Source organism: Durio zibethinus, chromosome 12 (genome assembly GCF_047325235.1).
Source record: "Durio zibethinus cultivar Kanyao isolate XHJ-2024 chromosome 12, ASM4732523v1, whole genome shotgun sequence".
Lineage (NCBI taxonomy): Eukaryota > Viridiplantae > Streptophyta > Magnoliopsida > Malvales > Malvaceae > Durio > Durio zibethinus.
In genome coordinates, this window is record NC_143173.1 from 888,130 (window position 1) to 907,687 (window position 19,558).

At 31.3% G+C, this 19,558-nt stretch overlaps 2 protein-coding genes and 1 pseudogene across 4 annotated transcripts; 2 read left to right on the top strand and 1 right to left on the bottom strand.

The window, feature by feature from the left end:
• Window positions 1-5,052: 5,052 nt before the first annotated feature.
• LOC111297085 (uncharacterized) lies at window positions 5,053-6,682 on the top strand. Of its 2 annotated transcripts, none has more exons than XM_022891690.2 (3): window positions 5,053-5,153; window positions 5,382-5,464; window positions 5,561-6,682. In XM_022891690.2, the coding sequence occupies exon 3, from the start codon at window positions 5,660-5,662 to the stop codon at window positions 6,560-6,562; it is 903 nt and encodes a 300-aa protein (XP_022747425.1). In that variant the 5' UTR covers window positions 5,053-5,153; window positions 5,382-5,464; window positions 5,561-5,659; the 3' UTR covers window positions 6,563-6,682. The 2 variants fall into 2 exon arrangements, with proteins under 2 accessions (XP_022747425.1, XP_022747424.1); XM_022891689.2 differs by lacking the exon at window positions 5,053-5,153 and adding an exon at window positions 5,255-5,273.
• Window positions 6,683-9,261: 2,579 nt separating this feature from the next.
• Window positions 9,262-14,522, top strand: LOC111296714 (protein tesmin/TSO1-like CXC 2; annotated as a pseudogene). The gene is made up of 11 exons (XR_016346798.1): window positions 9,262-9,418; window positions 10,492-10,646; window positions 10,709-11,474; window positions 11,692-11,776; window positions 11,864-12,017; window positions 12,101-12,175; window positions 12,796-12,976; window positions 13,319-13,414; window positions 13,489-13,555; window positions 13,742-13,880; window positions 13,969-14,522. The product of XR_016346798.1 is annotated as a protein tesmin/TSO1-like CXC 2 (transcript).
• Window positions 14,523-14,729: 207 nt separating this feature from the next.
• On the bottom strand, window positions 14,730-19,376 carry LOC111296888 (uncharacterized). The gene is made up of 10 exons (XM_089768928.1): window positions 19,190-19,376; window positions 18,527-18,591; window positions 17,980-18,028; window positions 17,540-17,634; window positions 17,324-17,409; window positions 17,116-17,175; window positions 16,939-17,020; window positions 16,366-16,479; window positions 16,065-16,229; window positions 14,730-15,182 (listed from the first exon to the last, which is right to left on the bottom strand). The coding sequence occupies exons 1-9, from the start codon at window positions 19,374-19,376 to the stop codon at window positions 16,065-16,067; spliced, it is 903 nt and encodes a 300-aa protein (XP_089625054.1). The 3' UTR covers window positions 14,730-15,182.
• Window positions 19,377-19,558: the final 182 nt, after the last annotated feature.

The following is a 19,558-nucleotide window of genomic DNA, read 5'->3' on the forward strand; positions in this document are numbered from 1 at the left end:
ATTTGATACTAAAAATTAATATAATTATGTAATATATATTAAATTTTAAATATATATATTAAATACATATTAAGTAGGTATTAAATTATGTTATTTTTTTAATATATAAGTATTTTTATATTATTAATATGTCAAATTTATTAAGTTGTAAATGATGAATAGTTTATAGTTATTTATTATGTTAGTCATGTTTTTGTATATATTTATATTAATTATATTTATCTGTATATATCTATGTTTGTCATGTCTATTTATATATATCAATGTTATTCATACTTATTCGTGTCTTATTTAAACAAATTAATTATAAACATATTAGTCGTGTCGTATTCGTATAATATATATAATAAATTAATCATGTTCATATTTACAATTAAACATATTTTATAATTTATATAATTATATATATCAAATATAATATAAAATATGATATAAAAATACAAATTATCAAGCCTAGTGATGAGTTTGTTATTTTATTTTTTTCGTTGTTAAACGATAAGAATAGGGATAATTTGGTATGTTTAAGCAAATAGGTAGAAATTAATGAACCAAATTTGACTTAGAAATGGTACAAAAAAGAAAAAGCTGTGAAAACTCATGGTACAGGAGTGAGTATGAAATGCAGGATAGCGACTTGTGAAGGAATGAATGCAAACAAAAAGATTAAAGATCCAAGGAGGAATGATAAATCGATATGGTCGATGTCATGAAAAAAGGTAGATTTAGAAACTTAAAATACAATATGAAAAAATAACATAAATATAATATAATTTAAAATTTTAATAATAATTATATATATGAATATAATAAAATTAAAAATTTATATTAATAAAAATTATAATATAAAATTTTTACATAAAATATAATATAAATACACAAAATTTAATATTTTAATTTCAATAATCGCCAAATATAAAAATAAATAAATAAATAAATAAAAAGTCCACAAAGCTGCTTATCCTCTTTGCATCTTTTTCTATTCCTTTTGTTCCGCATTGATTTCTTTGCTGTTCATCTTTCATTATGTCCTCTCCCTATCAATCTTTTTTCTCCATCATTAGTTCATTACCTCAAAAAATAATTTTTTTAATATTTTTTTTAGACTACGATTAAAGTTTAAATTCAAAATTTTCAACTCTGAATCCGATTTTGATATCACCAAACTAATAATTCATTGGATTTTACTTAAACATGTTTAAGGGTCAGGAGTTTGAGTTAATTAATATCTTAAATTTCAAACAAATGGGCCTTATTTTAACCCTAGTTTCTTCTTTTTAATAAATTTAATGTCTCGGGTTCAAATTGTATAAGAAAATCCTTAATCAAAATCCATAAATTTGATAATTTAGAATATAATATAATAATGCGATACGAAAATGATATAAATAAATGATATAAAAATAATATAGTTTAAAATTTTAATAAAAATTATAAAAAAGTTTAACAAAATTAAAAATATATATTTCGTGTATTGACATTAATAATTATATATAATTTTCGTGTAAAATATAATAAAAAATACATAAATTATTAATATTTTACTTGATACGAATACATGAATTGTAAATCTATAAAAAATCATTAAAATGAGTTAGTAAAAATAAAACTAAAAAAATAAGGAGAAGACAACCTTAATCCTCAAGTTTTATCAGTATCTTCTTTAGCCATACTATAATACTTTAGTACTAAAATCATGTTAATCACGGATTAAAGACAAAATTAAAGATAAACTTATGATTAAGAGGCACTTACACGCAATGTATTTGATGTACCATTGATTTAAAATATACATTAGTGTTAGAAAATTTTTGACCCGATGATTGCGGCTTTGTTGGTCCAATTATTAATCATGGAAAATGTTAAATAAACTAAGATCTATATAAATAAAGAAAAGATACATATAAATATTTGGTTTGGGTTTGTCATGGATTACCATGCTTGATAAAATTATTGACCATATGATTAACCAAGTGATGAAGCTTGCCTATGTTTTCATATAAACATTTTTCATGCTCTTGCTTAACAAAAATATTTTAGCCATTATATTTATACTTTCCAATACCTAATTTCTGTGTAATGTATTTTGATTTTATTATCGAAAATATATTTTTAAATATGGGAATTGTAATCTTATATTAAAATTTTCAGCATAAATTTACTATCATAAAAGTTTTAAAAATAAAATGTTATACTTATGGATACCAATAAGAAAAAATCACATATGTTGAGGAGTTTTTAGATTGGTAGTATATTTGTAGGTAAGTTAGAGAAAATGGCTAGCTCTATTTGTCATAGAAAAAAGAATAGTAAAAATTAAGAGTGTGCATAATTTGATTTTAATTAAATTAATTGATTGAATTGATTTTATTCGATTAATCAGTCGATCATTGAATTAATTTTGATCGATTAACGAAAATGATTTTAAACAAATTTTTATTTTTGATTAATTCCTTTAAAAAATAGAAATAATTCGTAATATAACAAAATTTAAATATAAAACTAATCATTTTATTTCATAAGTTGTTAAACTTTTTGACATAATATTTTGGTATTTAAATATTTTAGTGGATAATTTTATTTTATTCATTTTAAATATGAGAAATTAAAAATTAAAAATATAATATAATGTATTTATTATTCAATTAATTGAACTAATAAATTTGATTAGATTAATAAAAAAATATTTTAAGTAATTCGATTTCAAATCATTCAATTAAAAACTAATTGAACTGACCAAATAAAAACTCTTAATCAAAATGACACTAAAATTAAGATTTTAAGATACACTTCCACACTCAAAAAAAAAAAAAAAACCACAAGTTTTACTTTGTCTTTAATTAACTTTAGAAAAAGAGTGGCTTAACAAAATCATATGATTAAAACTTACATATCCCAAAATTTATAGCGAGATTATTTATAATTTAAAAATTAAAATTTAAAACCCAAAAATTATAACTTATAGCGAGATTATTTATAATATAAAACCCAAAAAAAAAAAATATATATATATATATATATATAAATAAACAATAGCCAAAAAAATGGTAGTGGAATAAAAAAAGAAGTCATATCATCTATATTTAATTAATAAAAAAAAAGAGCAAAACGGACTTTTTGAAGGCCCAATAAGGAGGAAGCGAAGAAAAAGTTGACCCCGTTTGGGCTGTAACGCATGCCAACTAATCACGGACAACAGCACGTGAATCCCACGTCTTTATTCTCAATAAAGTTAGAATTTAAATGTTTTAATTCTAAACAAAAATCTTAACCACCCCTTCCTTTTCTCACACGCCATTATTGGGCGTGGGCCACACTTCCTATTTTAGTCATTAAAAAATAGACAAAAAGGTTAAAAAAAAACTACTTACCTAAAATTTAATAATCATTCAATTTTTTAATTAATTAAATATTCAAACATTTATTTTCATCAATTAAATTTTGATTAAAAGATAAATAATTAATTATTTTTGTCCAATCGATAATTTAATTAAATAAAAATAAATATATAAAAATTTGATTGATTTAAAATAAAAAATAAAAAATATAATTAATTATAATAAAATATCATATTTTAAATAATTATTAAATTTTTATTTAAAGGGTTTTTTGAACCTTACACTTAAAAATATCTCCATCTCGTTTTCAATTTGATATGACCCTAAACATCAATAATAATAATAATAATAAAGAATTGTGACAAGAAAAGGAAAAAAAAGCAAAAAAAAAAAAAAACACTATAGAAACTCCACCAACATAATTAAAAAATCTTTACATATTATTTAAGTTATATTTTAAAAATAAAAAATTTAATATAATTTGACATGTATATAATAATAATTCATAAAAAAAACCTCATATTTTTTCTTATAAGTAATTCTCCTCTAAATAGAATGAAATTGAGAAGCAAAAATAAAGCAAAAACATTTTTTTTTTCTTTGGCTAAAATTTTTAGAGGCTTTCTTTAGCTAGGAACCCTTTGGAATCCAAATCCAATCTAATTTGCCAAATGTGTTAAAGAAAAGTAAAAGTGAAGTTAGTTGAGTTAATAAAAATTAAATATTTTATTTTTATTATTAATATTTTTTATGAATAATTTAAAATTTTAATATAAATTTTTATTGAGATTTAAGCTATATTATATCTATGAAATTAAGTAACCTATCCTCACCTATATTTTTGTTGAAAAAAAAGTGTTAAAAAGTTATATTAAATTTCTTATTTGCAATTATGTTGATATTTACAATCAAATGTCACACTATTTCAATTTTCAAGTATATTTTATTGCTTTGAGTTATTAATTTTATTTATTTTATAAAATAATTATCATGTTATACTTGTAACTTTTTTTTATAATAATGTAATATTATATATTTTTTAAGTATACACTAAAAAGTATATATCATTTTGGTAATCTTATTTATAAAATTAAAAAATTCATTATTAGTATATTTAATAAATTTTTATTAAAAATATTTAATTATTGATAAATCTAAATTTTTTATAAAAAATGTTGAGAACAAATGTATATTTTTATTTTTATTTAAATATTTAAAATTATCATAATTTAAAATTTAATCATTAAAATTAAAAATTTAAGGCATTTTTAACTGTAAAAAAAAAAAAAAAAAAGCATAAGCATTGTAACCATCAATCATGAAACTACCTGCATAACATGCAAAGCAATTATTCATGCTAAAGTATCAAAACCCATATTTTATTTCAACCAAAAAGGCATATTTTATTTACTTATATAGAAAATCGTGCTTGCAATTTTCATGTTTCCTTGGACCCCATATTTGATGAAACACATTCTTTCTCTTTTTTTTTCCTCAAAATATATTTATATTCTGCACAATCCATGAAACTTGACAAAGGCCTAAGTCAAGCTCCCTTCAAATTTTTTGCTTAAATTTTGGCTTCACTGTATCACATGTGAGCATGTCAGCTACAGAAAAGTTATAAGGGAAAAAGAAAGAGAGATTCTTTTTTTTACTTTTTTTTTTGAATTTTTTGGCTTTACTTTCTTTTCTCAGTGAAGGGTAATAGTCAAAAACCAGCCTTTTTCAGCAGTACCCAGTTTCTAAAATCCTTCACATTTTCCTTTTCTTCAGAAAAAAAAAGGGAATTTTTTTTCAAGCTGTCATTGTCTGAAGGTAAAATTTTATTTCTTAAGAAAAAAATTTTGTAATTTATATTTTTATCATTGATAACGATAGCAGAGGAATTTACAGCGACAGAATTCTGCTATTTGTCTGTTTCTCTCCTTGTTGAAGGTTTTTTTTTTACTTTACTTGAAGTTGACCCCCACATTCTCTCAATTTGTCTTTAAATCTTGAAGCTTTAAACATTTTTCATTGATGGGTGTTTTGAGTTTCTTGCAGGAAAAAATTGCACCACCCCAGATCAAAATGACAAGCAGTTTTTGTGGCAGTTTTGAGACAGCTTTGTAACTGATCAGTTTAAGGTATGGCTCTATCTCTCACTTGTGTACTCTTTGTTTCTGTTACTTTCGTCTCCTTTGTTTTGTCCTTCAAATTCTGATTCAGTTTTGATTGTGTAGTTTAAGGTTGCAAAAAGTGGGTAGAAGAGAGTTTTGTGGAAAGAGTTAAAGGGAAAAAGGAATTGAATTTTAAGGAATTGCAGTTAATTTGGTAGAAAAATGAGAGATTTTCCATCTTGTTTTGGTGAAAATGGAGTGCAAGTGGCTGATTCTTCATCATCAAATGCTAGTAAAAATGCACAGAATTTAGTTACTTGTGTTTATCAATGTCGAATTCGCGGTAGGTCTTGCTTAATAACTGTTACTTGGAGCAAGAATTTGATGGGCCAATGCTTAAGCGTAGGAATTGATGATTCTGCAAATCATTGTCTTTGTAAGGTTGATATAAAGCCCTGGTTGTTCTCTAAGAGAAAAGGGTCTAAGAGTTTAGAAGCATATTCTTGTAAAATAGACATATATTGGGACCTTTCTTTGGCTAAATTTGGATCTGGACCTGAACCTTTGGAGGGGTTTTATGTTGGTGTTGTTGCTAATAAGCAAATGGTTTTGCTTCTCGGGGACATGAGGAAAGAAGCTTATAAGAAGACTGGTGCAACTCCTATTCCTTCCACCGCGGTTTTTGTGGCCAAGAAGGAGCATGTTTTTGGCAAGAGGGTATTTGGTACCAAGGCACAGTTTTGTGATAATGGTCAAGTTCATGATCTGATAATTGAATGTGACACGATTGGTGTGACCGATCCTTGCCTTATAATTCGCGTGGATGGAAAGACTTTGATGCAAGTGAAGCGGCTACGGTGGAAGTTCAGAGGAAACTATAGCATTTTGGTTGATGGAATGACTGTAGAAATTTACTGGGATGTCCATAATTGGCTCTTTGGAACATCACTTGGAAATGCTGTTTTTATGTTCAAGACATTCCTCCCAGCAGAAGAGAAGTTGTGGGTTAGCCAACCCATTCCTAATCCAAGCACGTTGCAATGGTCTTTCTCGCAGAGATTTCATGATTCCAAGTCAGAAAATCTTGGCTTTTCACTGATTTTGTATGCTTGGAAGAATGAGTAGACATATTGTGAAATTATTCTAAAATCTCAAGTGCTAACAAAAGCTTTTAGTGAGTTGTGATTTTTTCCCCCTTGAGTTACTTGAGCTATTAATGGATCAAAGACAATTTTTTTGTTCTTAGTCAGCTGTATATCGTTGATACATTAGTTTAATTCTCAATTTTTGTTATACCAAAAAGAAAACAATCTTCAATGGATAGTTGTTCAAATCTTCTTCCAGCTGCAGTGTGAGTTGGTTTAGCAGATGACAAGTTATCAACTAGCTGAGTTGAAATCTCCCATTACCTTGTAAGTATGGTACGTGTTTAACTGCAAGTATGCTTTTCTTCTTTTAAGTTCACCCTGCTAAAGTGACATGAATTGGATTCGTTCGTTTTCATTTCTTTCTTGCATTGAGTTGATTGGAATAACAAATGAAATATTTGAGGTCAACCGTCAAATTTCATGATGACTATGTCTGTATGGTGATGTAGGATTTAAAATTATGGTGAAGAGGATGCTGTTGTTCAAAATAAGTTCCCTAGCTTTAGCGTCTGATCACCCAATGTCCTAGGCTGTGAGAAGAGTTTAGTTTCATGACTTTGCTTTTGCAGAAATATTAGATTGGGGTGTATTCAACAATCAAAGGAGGTAAATCACTTCCGAGATGGACTGAAACACCCTCGATAGCTGCAACACTTTCTAGATAGATTGCAGGCTAGGAAAAATCAGATGTGAATTTCACACCATGAAGGCTTTAAACTGTTGAACTCGTTCCAGCAGTAGCAGAGTAGGCACCCTCCTTGGCATCTAGACCTTTTAATGTTCCATTGAATTTCTCAGTTGATCTTCATTTTTTGTTGTCATTTAACTGCATGACTAATTTATATGCATACATCTAGGAACTCAAGGTGATCTGTTCATATTTCTCCATCACCATCACCATCACCGTATTCAAATGTTTGATTGTTTTCAACTTTTTATCTCCTGCCTAGGGTTGGTAATTTAACCTGAATCCGTCAGATTTCAACCTGACCTTATAGGATCTTTTTTTTTCTTTAATGAAAATCGGGTTTTGGATGAAAGAAGTAAGGGTTGAGGTGGGTTGGGGTTGGATTTAAAGCAAATCTGCCTTGCTTCGACTAGATATATATAAAATATATATTTATTAGTATTTATTTAATTATATATTTATATTTTAAAAATATATTTTATTAATTTTGGGTAGGTTGGTTACAGTTTTGTATATATATGAATTGGGTCAGATTTATATAAAAAAATAATATTTTAATATCAATTCGGGTCAAATATTAAGTACATAAACTCGGGTCAAGTTTAGAGTAAGCAAAAAATCTGACCCGATTGACATTTCTACTTCTGCATGCCTTTCATGAAAGTTATTGTGAAAGTATAGCTCTGCATGAAAATCTCTCATAAAGACAAGTTCAACGGTTTTTCGGACTTGTCAATGATACGAGTGTTACCGAAGTCTTTGTGCCGATTGATGGATATTCTCACTGCAGCATACATTTGTAAACTGACGAGAATTTGAGTTTTCCTTCTTACTAGTTTTGAATCTTACATCTTATAAATTACAAATCAATTGAAGTTGGTTAAGCAGTAAAAATTTTGTTTGTTTTTTTAGTTGACTCGTGTTCGAATTTATCAAGCTCGACGTAAATAAATTTATTTAAATTAATTAAAAAAATGTATTAGATAAGGTCTAAAATCCCTTTATTTTAAAAATATTGTTAAAAATAATAATTATAATAATAATTTTTTTCTTTTTTTAAAATAATAGTAAGTACGTGTAATAAGTAATGAGTTGAAGTTCAACATCCAAGCCACGGATGATCTGAGTGGCGCTGGTACTGCCATAACTTTATATTCCCTCTCTGTCCTCTGCGTTTTCTCCATGTGCAATTTCGTCCTTTACGTCCCCGACAAATCATCTTTGGATGCCTCTCTTATCAAATTTACATTTTAATTAAATTGCTAAACTTTTTTTTATTTATTTTATAAAACCTCTTTAACTCTAGAATTTTGCAAATATATCATTAATTTTTTTTTATAAATTTGAGATTAATATTTTGTTTCTTTAAAATTTAACCTTTTTACCCTGTATTTTATCTAGTATATTATAATAATTATTCTATCTAAAAAGACCAAAATTTGGGGTAAAAAATAAAAAAATTTAAAATCGGTTTGAAGAAGATTTTTTTCGAATCAATTTTTTTTTTGGTTTAAATTAAGTTCAAATAAATGTTTATATTATGTTTGAATCAAATTTTAGTTCAAAAATTAAAAAATTAAAAAAATTGAATTGAATTGAATTATATATATATATTAATTTTTATAAAATAAAATAAATATTTTATATTTAAATTTATTTAAATAAAAAAAATTTTATATTAAAATAATATAAAGAAAACAAAAAAATTTAAAAAATCGATATATCTAATTTATAAAATTCAGTTGGATTAAAATTTAAAAATTTATCAATAAAACGAAAATTTATTAAAATGAATAAAAAATTTTGTCAAATTGTGAAGCCCAAATTGAAGGACTAAAAGTTCTTTGTTCCATGCTATTTCTAGCTGGACATTTGGGAATGGATTGGGCTGACCCAAAATTGATGAGGATTTTCCTTTTATAAATTAAAGAAAAAAGAAAAAAAAAAAGCTTTTGCTTTCCCGCCTTCCAGCTTGGTTTCCAAAATAAAGAAAAGAAGCCTTTGCCTGTCTCTCGAGGCTCTGAGCTCTTAAGCTTTCAGCCTTGAAAGAGAGCAAAGAGAGATGAAGATATGGAGGCTTTGGTGAATATGGATATACCGGATGAAACCCAGATCACTTCAACTTCCTCTATTTCCAAATTTGAGGTCTTTCTTCTCCACAACTCTTGAACTTTCTTTTTTTTTTCTTTTTAAATTAAGTTCTATGAATATGGGTTTTTGTTAGTTCTGTTTGGTTACTCAGAAATTTGGTTAATACCCTTTATTTTGTGGTTAAATTAACTCTTTTTGGGTTTTGGTCATTTGGTGTTTTAATACTTCTATGTTATGTAGGTTTTTGCCTGTGAAGATCTCTTATTTTAGGTTAATTTTGGATACTTTAGCTGAATTATTGATGGGATTTTGCCTTCATTACTGTTCATGCTTGTTGGTCTAGGAGCAAGAACCTCAAATCACAAGGCCGGAGTTGTCTCCGGCGTTTGTGCTCCGACGCTCAAGTCAGCGAAATAAATGAAAAGGGGAAGAACTAAAAAATTAAAATGAGAGAGTTAAGAGAAAAATTAGCTCTCTTATCTAGAGGGATTGAGGGGATATTTATACCTGAGGGATCAGTGATTTGCCAGGTTGACATGAGTGAGGTTTGCTTAGGTTAATCTGCCATGTCAGCTTAGGTCAAATAACCAAAAAATCCAATTGTGAACCATTTTCTTATGATAAAAGATAATTATTACCTTATGAAAACAAAAGCCACCTAACAATGCCCTTTACTTTTGAGTTTTAGGATAGATTGATGCTATAACTTTATTGAAAAAAATAGCAAAAAATAATGAAGGGAAGGTGGAAATTTCCACTAATTTAACCAAACTTCATGCTGCAAAATGTTGGGATTCTCTACTGTTCTACAGTTTTCCAATCTCAACCATCTATAGTTTAGGCATCAACGTTGAACTTATGCAGAGCCATAGGGACTCTATACTCATGGTTTATTGACATACAAATAATTATAGGTGATGTGACCTTGAAAATGTTGAAGACTATGGTACTTTGTTTGTATCAGTGATATGAAAAGGATACTTTTTTTTTTCTAGTTTGGTTTATATTGCTTTATCTTGTGCGTGGTTGTTTGATTGCTTGTTTTCTAGTGCTACTTAATCCTTTGTTAGTTAAGACTTACGTGTTAGGTTTTAAAAGTTCTTTTTTTTTTTTTTCTCCCTTTTCAGGATTCGCTTGTCTTTAAGTACATTGACAGTCTTTCACCTATTGAGCTAGCCAAGTCCAGGCAGACAGATAATGTTTTCAATTCACTAGCTTTTTTGTCCCCTTCATCTTTGTTTCCTTCCCCGGAGATCAGTTGTCATAGGGAATCCAGGTTTCAGTGGTAAAACTAAAAGTGTCTTTATTGCTTTATTAAGTTCATATTTTAAGTGTTCTGCATAGTGTTCGTTTACTTTCTTTGTTGAGGCATCATTTATTGGCAGCTTCAAACTCTAGGGTTCTCCAGAGTGGAAGTGAATCAAATAGCAGTGAGGGAGCTTCAAAAGTTGTTGAGCAATCTGACTTGTATAATAAACATCTCGGATGTCTTAATAATGGCAGTTCTTCCAAAGGAATTAGCAGTGATCTACTTAATGAGCTATCAGATTTAGCAATCGAGTTGCCAAGGACCTTGAAATGTGATTGTGGGAGTCCTGATGGTAACTTGGACCCTTGTGATGAGAGACAAAAAAAACACAAGTGTGGAAGTGGCAGGACAAGTGAGATTTCCTTTCCAACACGATAGGGATGAAAAGGGAAGAGAGGCAACAGTCATTTGGAAATAAAAGAGACTTGCATAAAGTATGTCGAATTAAGCTGAGTGAAGAATCAGCAGGATGTGATTGGGTGGCAATTGTTTCTGGTGTTGACCATTAATTCATCTATCATTGATGAGAATACTGATGGGCAGGATTTGGGAACAGCAGACTCTAGGACAACCTCTGTTATATCAACTAACCTGCAGTTCCCACTAGATAATTCCAATAATTTAGAAAATGCAGAATCTGGTGATTCTAGTGGTTCTTGCAAACAAAGTGAATTGGGAGAGCCAGTAACAGATCAGTCATCTGGCATCCTGTCTACTTGTCTACTGGACAAACTAGTAGTTGGTGATTCAGGTTTGAAAAAGGATGATAAGGGGGACAGGTGCAACCAGTCCATCCGTCAGGTTAACTTAAAAAAACCATCCTTATGTAAATGCATTTTGATGAAGATTGAATGTTTAAGATAATATACAGTATAAAGTTACATATTATTGATTCTTTTTTGAGAATTTATTAAGGATTTTTTCTTTAAGAGTGTGGGTTCTGAAATGTTTACATGTTTGTCCTGCTCAGTGCATTGGCACTTTTCTCTACTTATAGTTTACATTATTCTCTCAACAGCGTAGCATACGACGACCCTGCCTGGTGTTTGAGAAGTCACCTGGTTTTAGTTTGCACTTGAATTCTCTTCCAAACACCTCAAAAGGTGGTATTTCTTAAGAGGCTCTAGTTCCTGAAAAGCAATTGATATGCAAGTTCGGCTCCTTGACATTTTCTAATTTTCTGACTACAGGTCAGAATCCTCTTAGTAAATCAAGTCTAAGCTCTATGAAGAAGAGGGGTGAGGTTCCTCAAGAAAACAGAGCTGTGGTTACAGAAAATTTTTCTGAGACACCTTCTGGTATTGGAGGCAATGAGGTTGACCATAAGAGTCTTGAAAAGAGGAGGCATGTGTAAGATTACTACTCTTGAAGTATTGCATTTTCAAACACCTTGATATACAAATTGATTTGAGTTTAATACTACACAGGCAAAAGTTTGAACTTCTCGAGGAGAGTGTGGCATGCAAGTGCTGTAACTGTAAGAGATCAAAATGCTTGAAGATGTAAGTCTGTCTTATTTATTTAAACCTATATTTAGGGTCAGTATGCATATTTTTCAATTGTTTCACCACGTCTATTTGGGTTAATTCCTCCGTTTGTGATACTCAAGACCATCAGGCCTTTAATTACTCAGAATTAAAGCTCAGGAGAACCCGCAGTTTGTAACTATACTTTCTACATCTAAGAGTATAAGATGTTCAGGCCCAACTTTATGGTGCCAAATATTTATGAAACTTGGTTCTTACAAACTCTAGCTGCATTAATATAGGCTACGCTGATGTTAAGGGTTGTCATTTTTTTGACTTTGTAATATCAAATTAAGCCGTTTCAATTTTGATATTGAAAGTTTTAAATGCTAGGAAATAATGCTTAAGCCAGCAAAAGGTGGCTCAATGATTAGAAGCCTATTAGAATGGAATGGGATTTTAATGATCATGTTTACCTTGTTTTCATCTACTTACTTATATATTTATGTTTGGACTTGTCTTAGTTCTCTGCTGCCTAGTTACTAATGCTACTCGTTGGAGTCACTGCTATCAATTGTCACCTGTTTCTTGCACTTGGCATTCACCTGCTTTTCTTATTGTTTACCTAGTTCTACTGGCTATCTTTTATGATACAGTTATTGTGACCACATTGCTGCTGGTCTGTACTGTATTGAGCCTTGTTCATGTCAAGATTGCTTCAATAAGCCAATTCATGAAAATGTGGTTCTAGAGACTCGTAGACAGATTGAATCTGGCAACCCACTAGCATTTGCTCCCAAAGTGATTAGAAGCACAGACAGTATTTTGGAATCTGGGGTTAGATTCTATTTCCACGATTGAGTTTCTGGATAGAGTAGCATCAAAATCATCAAAGTGCATAGTTCATCACCTGTTTTGGTGTTTGACCTTTTTGCAATATTTTAATAAGGCCAAAAAGAGAAAGGAGAGTTGAATCTTAGATGTTGACAATCCTTTGGAAGGTTAACAACCACTTGGCCGAGCTTGGGTTCTTAGCATGACCTCATTTGACATGGCTTAGCATTGTGATGCTTTGCCAACATAACTATGAGAAGAGAGGCCTTTGATGATGAATTTTCCAAATTTAAATTCTTTTGGCAATTCCACGTTAATCTCATCAAAATGGTGTTGCTTATGCAGGCTGAAACTAACAAAACTCCTGCTTCAGCCAGGCATAAAAGAGGATGCAATTGTTAAAAATCAAGTTGCTTAAAGAAATACTGCGAATGTTTTCAGGTTTGTTAGGTCAGCTCATTCTGCAAAGAATGTTTTCTTCACCAATCTGATATTGTTGTCTTCTGTGAATAAAGGCTGGTGTTGGAGGCTTCCCCAGCTGTAGATGTGAAGGTTGTAAAAATAGTTTTGGTCCGAAGGACAGTGAGTCTTTATCTATGGCTTTTTTTTTTTAATGTAAATACTAATGATTGGAGCTCATATTCATTTTTCCTCCCCTTTCAGTTGTAGTTCTTTTCAATTATCTTATTGTGGCTGTATGTCCAACATGGCAAGTGCATTCCACTTCTCTAGTATATTCTAATATAGCCTTTTTTATTGTTCCACTAGAAGGTAATGAATCTGAATCTGATGGGGAGGACTTAGAGGCCTCTGAAAGGAATGCATCAGAGAAAAGTTCAAGTGACATTGTAATTGATAACGGTGAAGAGTATCCAGATCCTTCTGTAACTTCCTCTGATATTTCCAGGTACTGTTTCACCTTTTCTTAGTTTAGTCAGGCTATTCTTATGCTATCTAAGATTTGTTCAAGTGGTTAAGGCTATACCATTTTACAGGCTGCCATTTGCTTACAGTGGGAAGTTCGCAGGATCTTTTCCTCATCCTTTAAGGTCATCTCCTCAGTTGTGCGCTACCCAAGAACTTATGTCAGCCCAAGTTTGATTCACATTTTTAGGCAATTCCAGAAGATGAAACTCCTGTGGTTCTGAAACATAAATGCTTACCTCTTGTTCTCAATCCAACCTCTCCAAACTGTAAGAAAGTTTCACCTCCACGTCGACGGTGCAGTTCATCCACTGCATGGAGTAGTAGGAAGTTGATACTGAGATAAGAGTTCTTCAGGAAAGTTATCATTTTTTTTCATGCTGCTGGTTTTCTCCAGCAATGAGATTTTGAGGCAATTACTTCCCGTATATAACAACGTGCTTCCACTGTATGTAGTGGGTACAACTAGCTCTTGAACTTTGAAATTTTGTATCTTCAGAATAGGCTCTGTTTATAAAGGTGGAATCGCTGTAATACTATATTCTTTTGTCCATAAATTGTAGCCGACAAGAATTCTAAAGATTTTGTTTGAGTTTATAATATTTACTATGGTATGTTGCTTAAATTTCATCCTGAAAATTTGATTAAAGCTACCGCAGAATTAAGCTAGCAAAACTTAATTGTAGTTTTGATTGTGGTATGAAAAGTTCTCCTGTTTAACAGGGGATGCTTGGTTGGATAATCAAACATTGAATGAAATGAAAATTTAGGTCAATTTGGATAAGTCCATTGCAATTAGACTTGGGAAATTTAAATACAATACGAAAAAAGATATGAAAAATAATTTATATGGATACGGCAAAAATAAAAAATATGTTTTACATGATTTTCATGAAATTCCACACAAAATAGCAAACCCTACACATTTTATTGCATCTAAGCCACTAAGCGATCCGGGCACGCTCATTTCTACATCCCTGATTCTGGGGCCGAGTCACTCTTGTAGTGGAGATGGCATCAGTGTTTTCCTCACTTGGCTGATTCAAGATTTTAGACTTGGACCTTGTACTTGGTCCAAACTTCTCCAATTCAACTTTCTTCTTGTCCTGTTTTCTTATAATTTTCTTGGTAAAGGGAAATCGGCTTCAAGCTTGCGAGGTTGAATACATTTGATCCATGCTTTCAGGGCGGCGATCTCTTTTATTATAGCCACAATTTGAGTTGGAACAGAGTCATCCTTTTGTTTGCATTCCCTGGCGGTTTTCTTTACATACCTCGAGTGATCCTGGAGAAGAGGTGGTAGTTAGAACTTGTCAGCCATGCTGAATTCTAAAGCACTAAGCTTTTCAATCAGGCTTTGGATTAAACTACAATCCTGCATTATTCTGGATTTTGATCTAGTGCAGGGTGTTTCAGGTTCATCTAAAGCTGTTGAAGAACGTTTATCCCTAGCTTATGATGAACCCATTTCTTCAAACTCTTCACTGAATCCATGCCCCTTGTAAGTTCTTTAAAATGTTTCTCTTTTGCCTGAAATTCCCTCTCATTTTTTTGAGTTTTGCTTCATGTTCAGACCTTTCTTGAGCCATCAAGAAAAGTTTCTTTTCTTGCAAGTTAAGTTTTCTCAACCCTTCCTCAAACCCTAGCTTAGCCTGCTCAAGTTCTTCCAAAAAACCATGTATCCTATCAATCTCTTTTTGACTTGTCCATGATCTTCTCATCAACTCCAATCCCTTCTCCTGAAAGTTCAAGCTCTTCACACCTTTGTTTAATTGTATCATTGCTTCAAACTCTACTTTGCTAATCTTATCATTCAGGTCTCTTACCTCAATTAGATTCAGAAATGAACAAAAGCTAAACAGAAAGAGATAGGTTATGTACCAAAACGAAATGGAGAAAAGGAAACTGCAAGCAGATAATATGATTACCCAATATTATGCTGGAGGAAGGAAAATTTATCTCATAAAATTTCTGGTTTTTATGGCAGGATCCTGAATGATACATCAAGACCCCACATAGAGGACTAGAATGGAAAAAAGAGAAGGGGAAATCGCATGAACACCAATGCGTTAAAGACCGAAACATTTCTGAAAATTACCTTCAAACACTTTACAATTTTACAGTATGGGTAATAATGAAAGCCTTCGATCAATGCCATTGGTGTTACCTAAATTTTCAAACTTCTTAAAGCAGAAGTAAGCAGGCTGAGTTTGTCAGAAGCTCTCTGCTTGTAGTCTTTCTCCAAGGCTGTTGCTGCCAAAGATTGGAGCTCTGGACTCTCCTTGTCTTCCTTGTTTCTTCCTTTTGAAAGCTGTGCTATGGCAGAGGTACACTGAACAAGAGGATTAAACCTTATATCAGAAACTATTTTTTTGATAGGATTTCAGTTAGTATGAGGATAAAAGCTGATGCATCCATCTAATAAATAGTATGCATCTTAGTTATTAGAAGAAAGAAAAGGAGCCTACCAAGCAAATTCCAAGAAGTGCTCTGGTGTTCCTACCCCCAGTCAAGTCTATAGTGGACGCATAATATTTCTTGGCAGTCTGAAGGTTTTCTAGTCCACTGAGTGTGTAAAGCACCTGTTGATGAATGGCATTCATTGAAACAACATTTCAGAGGAGAATCAAAAGAGTTCCAGCTAGAATTCTTTTTGTTAAACCATTGCAAGATGGAAAGTATTATCTTGTACAGACTATTAACACCCATCAAGTAGTTCTGTTCATGGGTTTTTTTTTGGTCCATATAGTTCCCTTCTTGGTTAGTCAGGAACCATTGTTGTTCTATGGTGAATTCATTGTCCTACATAACAAAAAATCACTATGGAACTGGAGCTTTGTTTATCGTCTTTATTTTATTGCAGAACCATAATAACTATGAAACCAGCTCTCCATTAGGTGGATTAATTATGAAAGAGAAGAAACCAAAAGAAGAGCATTTGCAAGGAGATATAGGATGTTATTCTCTAGAAAAATAGGAGTTTGAGAAACCACTAATGAAATTGTATCCCAGTTTCTAAATATAATAAAGAAGACACTTACATCAGCATAGGCCAAATGAAATAATGGAACTGTAGGTTGAGATAAAATAAGCTCCTCATAGCAGAATACCGCTTGCTTGTACCTGATTTACCAACAGATACAGAAAAAAAAAAAGCTATGTTATGAATTGGCAACATAAAATGGAGATAATGTCAAGCCATATAAATTAACACTCACATTTGTAGGGAGACATATATCTCCGCAAGTTCTCTCCAAGCATCATGATCCGCCATAAATCTAGCAAAAGTATAAAATGAAAATTGAGTGACATTTGCTCTTCTGTATGTACCGAATTAGGAAAAATAACCAATAAAGGACAGAGACAAAGATGTGTGACTGTGGAAAGGCAAAGAGAAAGAGATAAGAGTTTTCTGAGATATCTCACATTTCAAGATATTTATTAAGCCACTCAATAGCTCCTGAGACATTTCCCTGAGCCTTTGCCATGGCTACTCTCCTCTTATGTATTACCTGCACAAGAACAGGATCTGTTGTCATTGATCCTTTATTTCTCAATAACAAAGAACACCCTTAAGATGGACTTTTTTGGGAGAGGGAGAGCGAAGATGGGGGGCAGGGAGAAGTGGGTCACATAATTTACTTGATCAAGAGGATTGTCCTCTAAAAGGCTTGAGTAAGCTTTTTCTGCCTCAGCCCAGGATCCCTTAGCTTCAAGCAACATGCCCTCCAGCCTGCCTGTAGACCATGAAAAAACAAAATCAGTACGCCATCAAATGTAAAAAGCAAATGAATACGGTCTCAAGCAACGCATCCTTTGGAACCCAAAAGAACCCAAACTAATTTAAGACCAAATTCATCCATCCTTATTCATGTCACAATACCACTAATGTTAACCCAATAATTGGCCAAGATGTTCAGAAGAAGCTTCATTCAGGAGTTTCAACTAGCAAAGGGTAGGCCATGAAAGTATGATTCACAAATCACGGAATAGCAGCATATATTAGCAGCAACATATACGCACATTTTTTGTCAGACAAACCAAAAACATAGAACGTAAATTTAATTATCATGTATACTTACCAACCCTTTTGCTCTCTGGAAATTTCTTCTGTAAAACCTTTATGCAATCCTGCAATATTAAATTGCACCAATTTAAGATAGGTAACTTCATAGGCTTACTATCAACAGGTAATCAGAAGCATCTAAGCTAAACAGCACTGCAGTTCAGAAACAATGCAAGAAACTAACAAATAAGCATAAGACTTATGTCAGTGAAGCCTAAACCAACAATATTGAACAGGAATTACACCATTATGGAAAGTAACAGAATAAAGCCAGATCTTTCTAACTAATGCCTCCCCAGAGCATGAGAATACTGTAAAAACAAGCACCAGCTTAAAAAACTATTAACATATTTTAAGGAGAAACCTGATCAACGATCAGAGCAGGCAATTCACTAGGAAAATCATTAATTAAATAGGTAGAATAATAGAATTAGTTTTGTACATAAATGCAAGTCTCAATCTCAAAAATGACTTCTTTAGTGAGAAAATCAACTTGACATAATATAGAAACAAAAGCTTAAAAGCAATCCAAAATGGAAAAACTTCACAAACAAGATTTGTACCTTTGCAACATCTGGACAATGGCAATCCATAGCAGCAAGTGCTAGCTGCTCATATAGAGTCCATTCTGTATCAAGATATAAGTAGTTGTTAGTAATTATTACTGTTCATAAAAGTGGGATATAAATTAACAGAAGTAACATGAAAAATAAGTTGACAACTAGTCATAAATAGACAACAATTTGGTTGAACTCATCACTTAAAATCACATTCTAACATTTCAAAGGGCACTGGCGCTAATGCATATTGCCCTTATTAGCTGATTCTTATTTTAATACATACCAATTAACATCAAGCTTGAAACTTTCAAATTTAAACAAAAGCCAATTAGACCACCTCAAAGTTCTCATCACACACAATTTAAATTAAATCTTCAATATTTTTCTTTAAAAATATAAAGCTTCAAGCTTTAGATTCAAGTAAATCAATAACAGGGGCAGCAATCCATAAAGCTTCAAATTGTGAAATTCAAGCAAAACCCAAGTGAGCAAATCACTAAAAGAACTAAAAGCCTAAACTCTAAAACCAAAGCAAACCCAATTACAAAAACCAATAAAAAAAACTCAAAATTCAAATTGAACACATTGAAATCATCGAATTCAAGCAAAACCCAATTTCACAAATCAACCAAATAAGCTACAAAAAGATGGAAAAAAAAGACTAACCTTCAGGGCCAAGAGCAGATCTTTGTTTGGCGTCATTTAAGATTGATAAGCCATGCTTCAAGACTTTCTCTGAACGCCTAACTTTGAGCTTCCTGACAAGGCAAAGATACTCCCAAGCACCACCTCCTCCATTGTCAACCTGGTTTTCAAGCCTATTCAGTTGGCTCTCCTCTGTTTTGCTAATCATCTCTCTCTTTTTCTTTCAATGCAGACGTTTTTCTTTTATTATGCTCTGTTTTTGGTTTGTCTCTTAGTATCTGGCCATTGGCCGGTGTTTTGGATCTCTAAAGTGGGTTAATTAATTGACCTTTCGGAGCACTTTCCTTCTTTGTTTTGTTGTGTTTGGTTCCAACTCCGAATTGTTGAAGG

Bases quoted from the DNA above. Each gene is read 5' to 3' on its own strand.
- LOC111296888 (XM_089768928.1), bottom strand. From the start codon at position 19,376: ATGATTAGCAAAACAGAGGAGAGCCAACTGAATAGGCTTGAAAACCAG. The intron at 18,592-19,189 runs GTTAGTCTTTTT...ATCTTGATACAG, and splicing joins ATCTGCTCTTGGCCCTGAAG to AATGGACTCTATATGAGCAG. The intron at 16,230-16,365 runs GTAGGCTCCTTT...CCTCTTGTTCAG, and splicing joins CACTTCTTGGAATTTGCTTG to TGTACCTCTGCCATAGCACA.
- LOC111297085 (XM_022891690.2), top strand. From the start codon at position 5,660: ATGAGAGATTTTCCATCTTGTTTTGGTGAAAATGGAGTGCAAGTGGCT.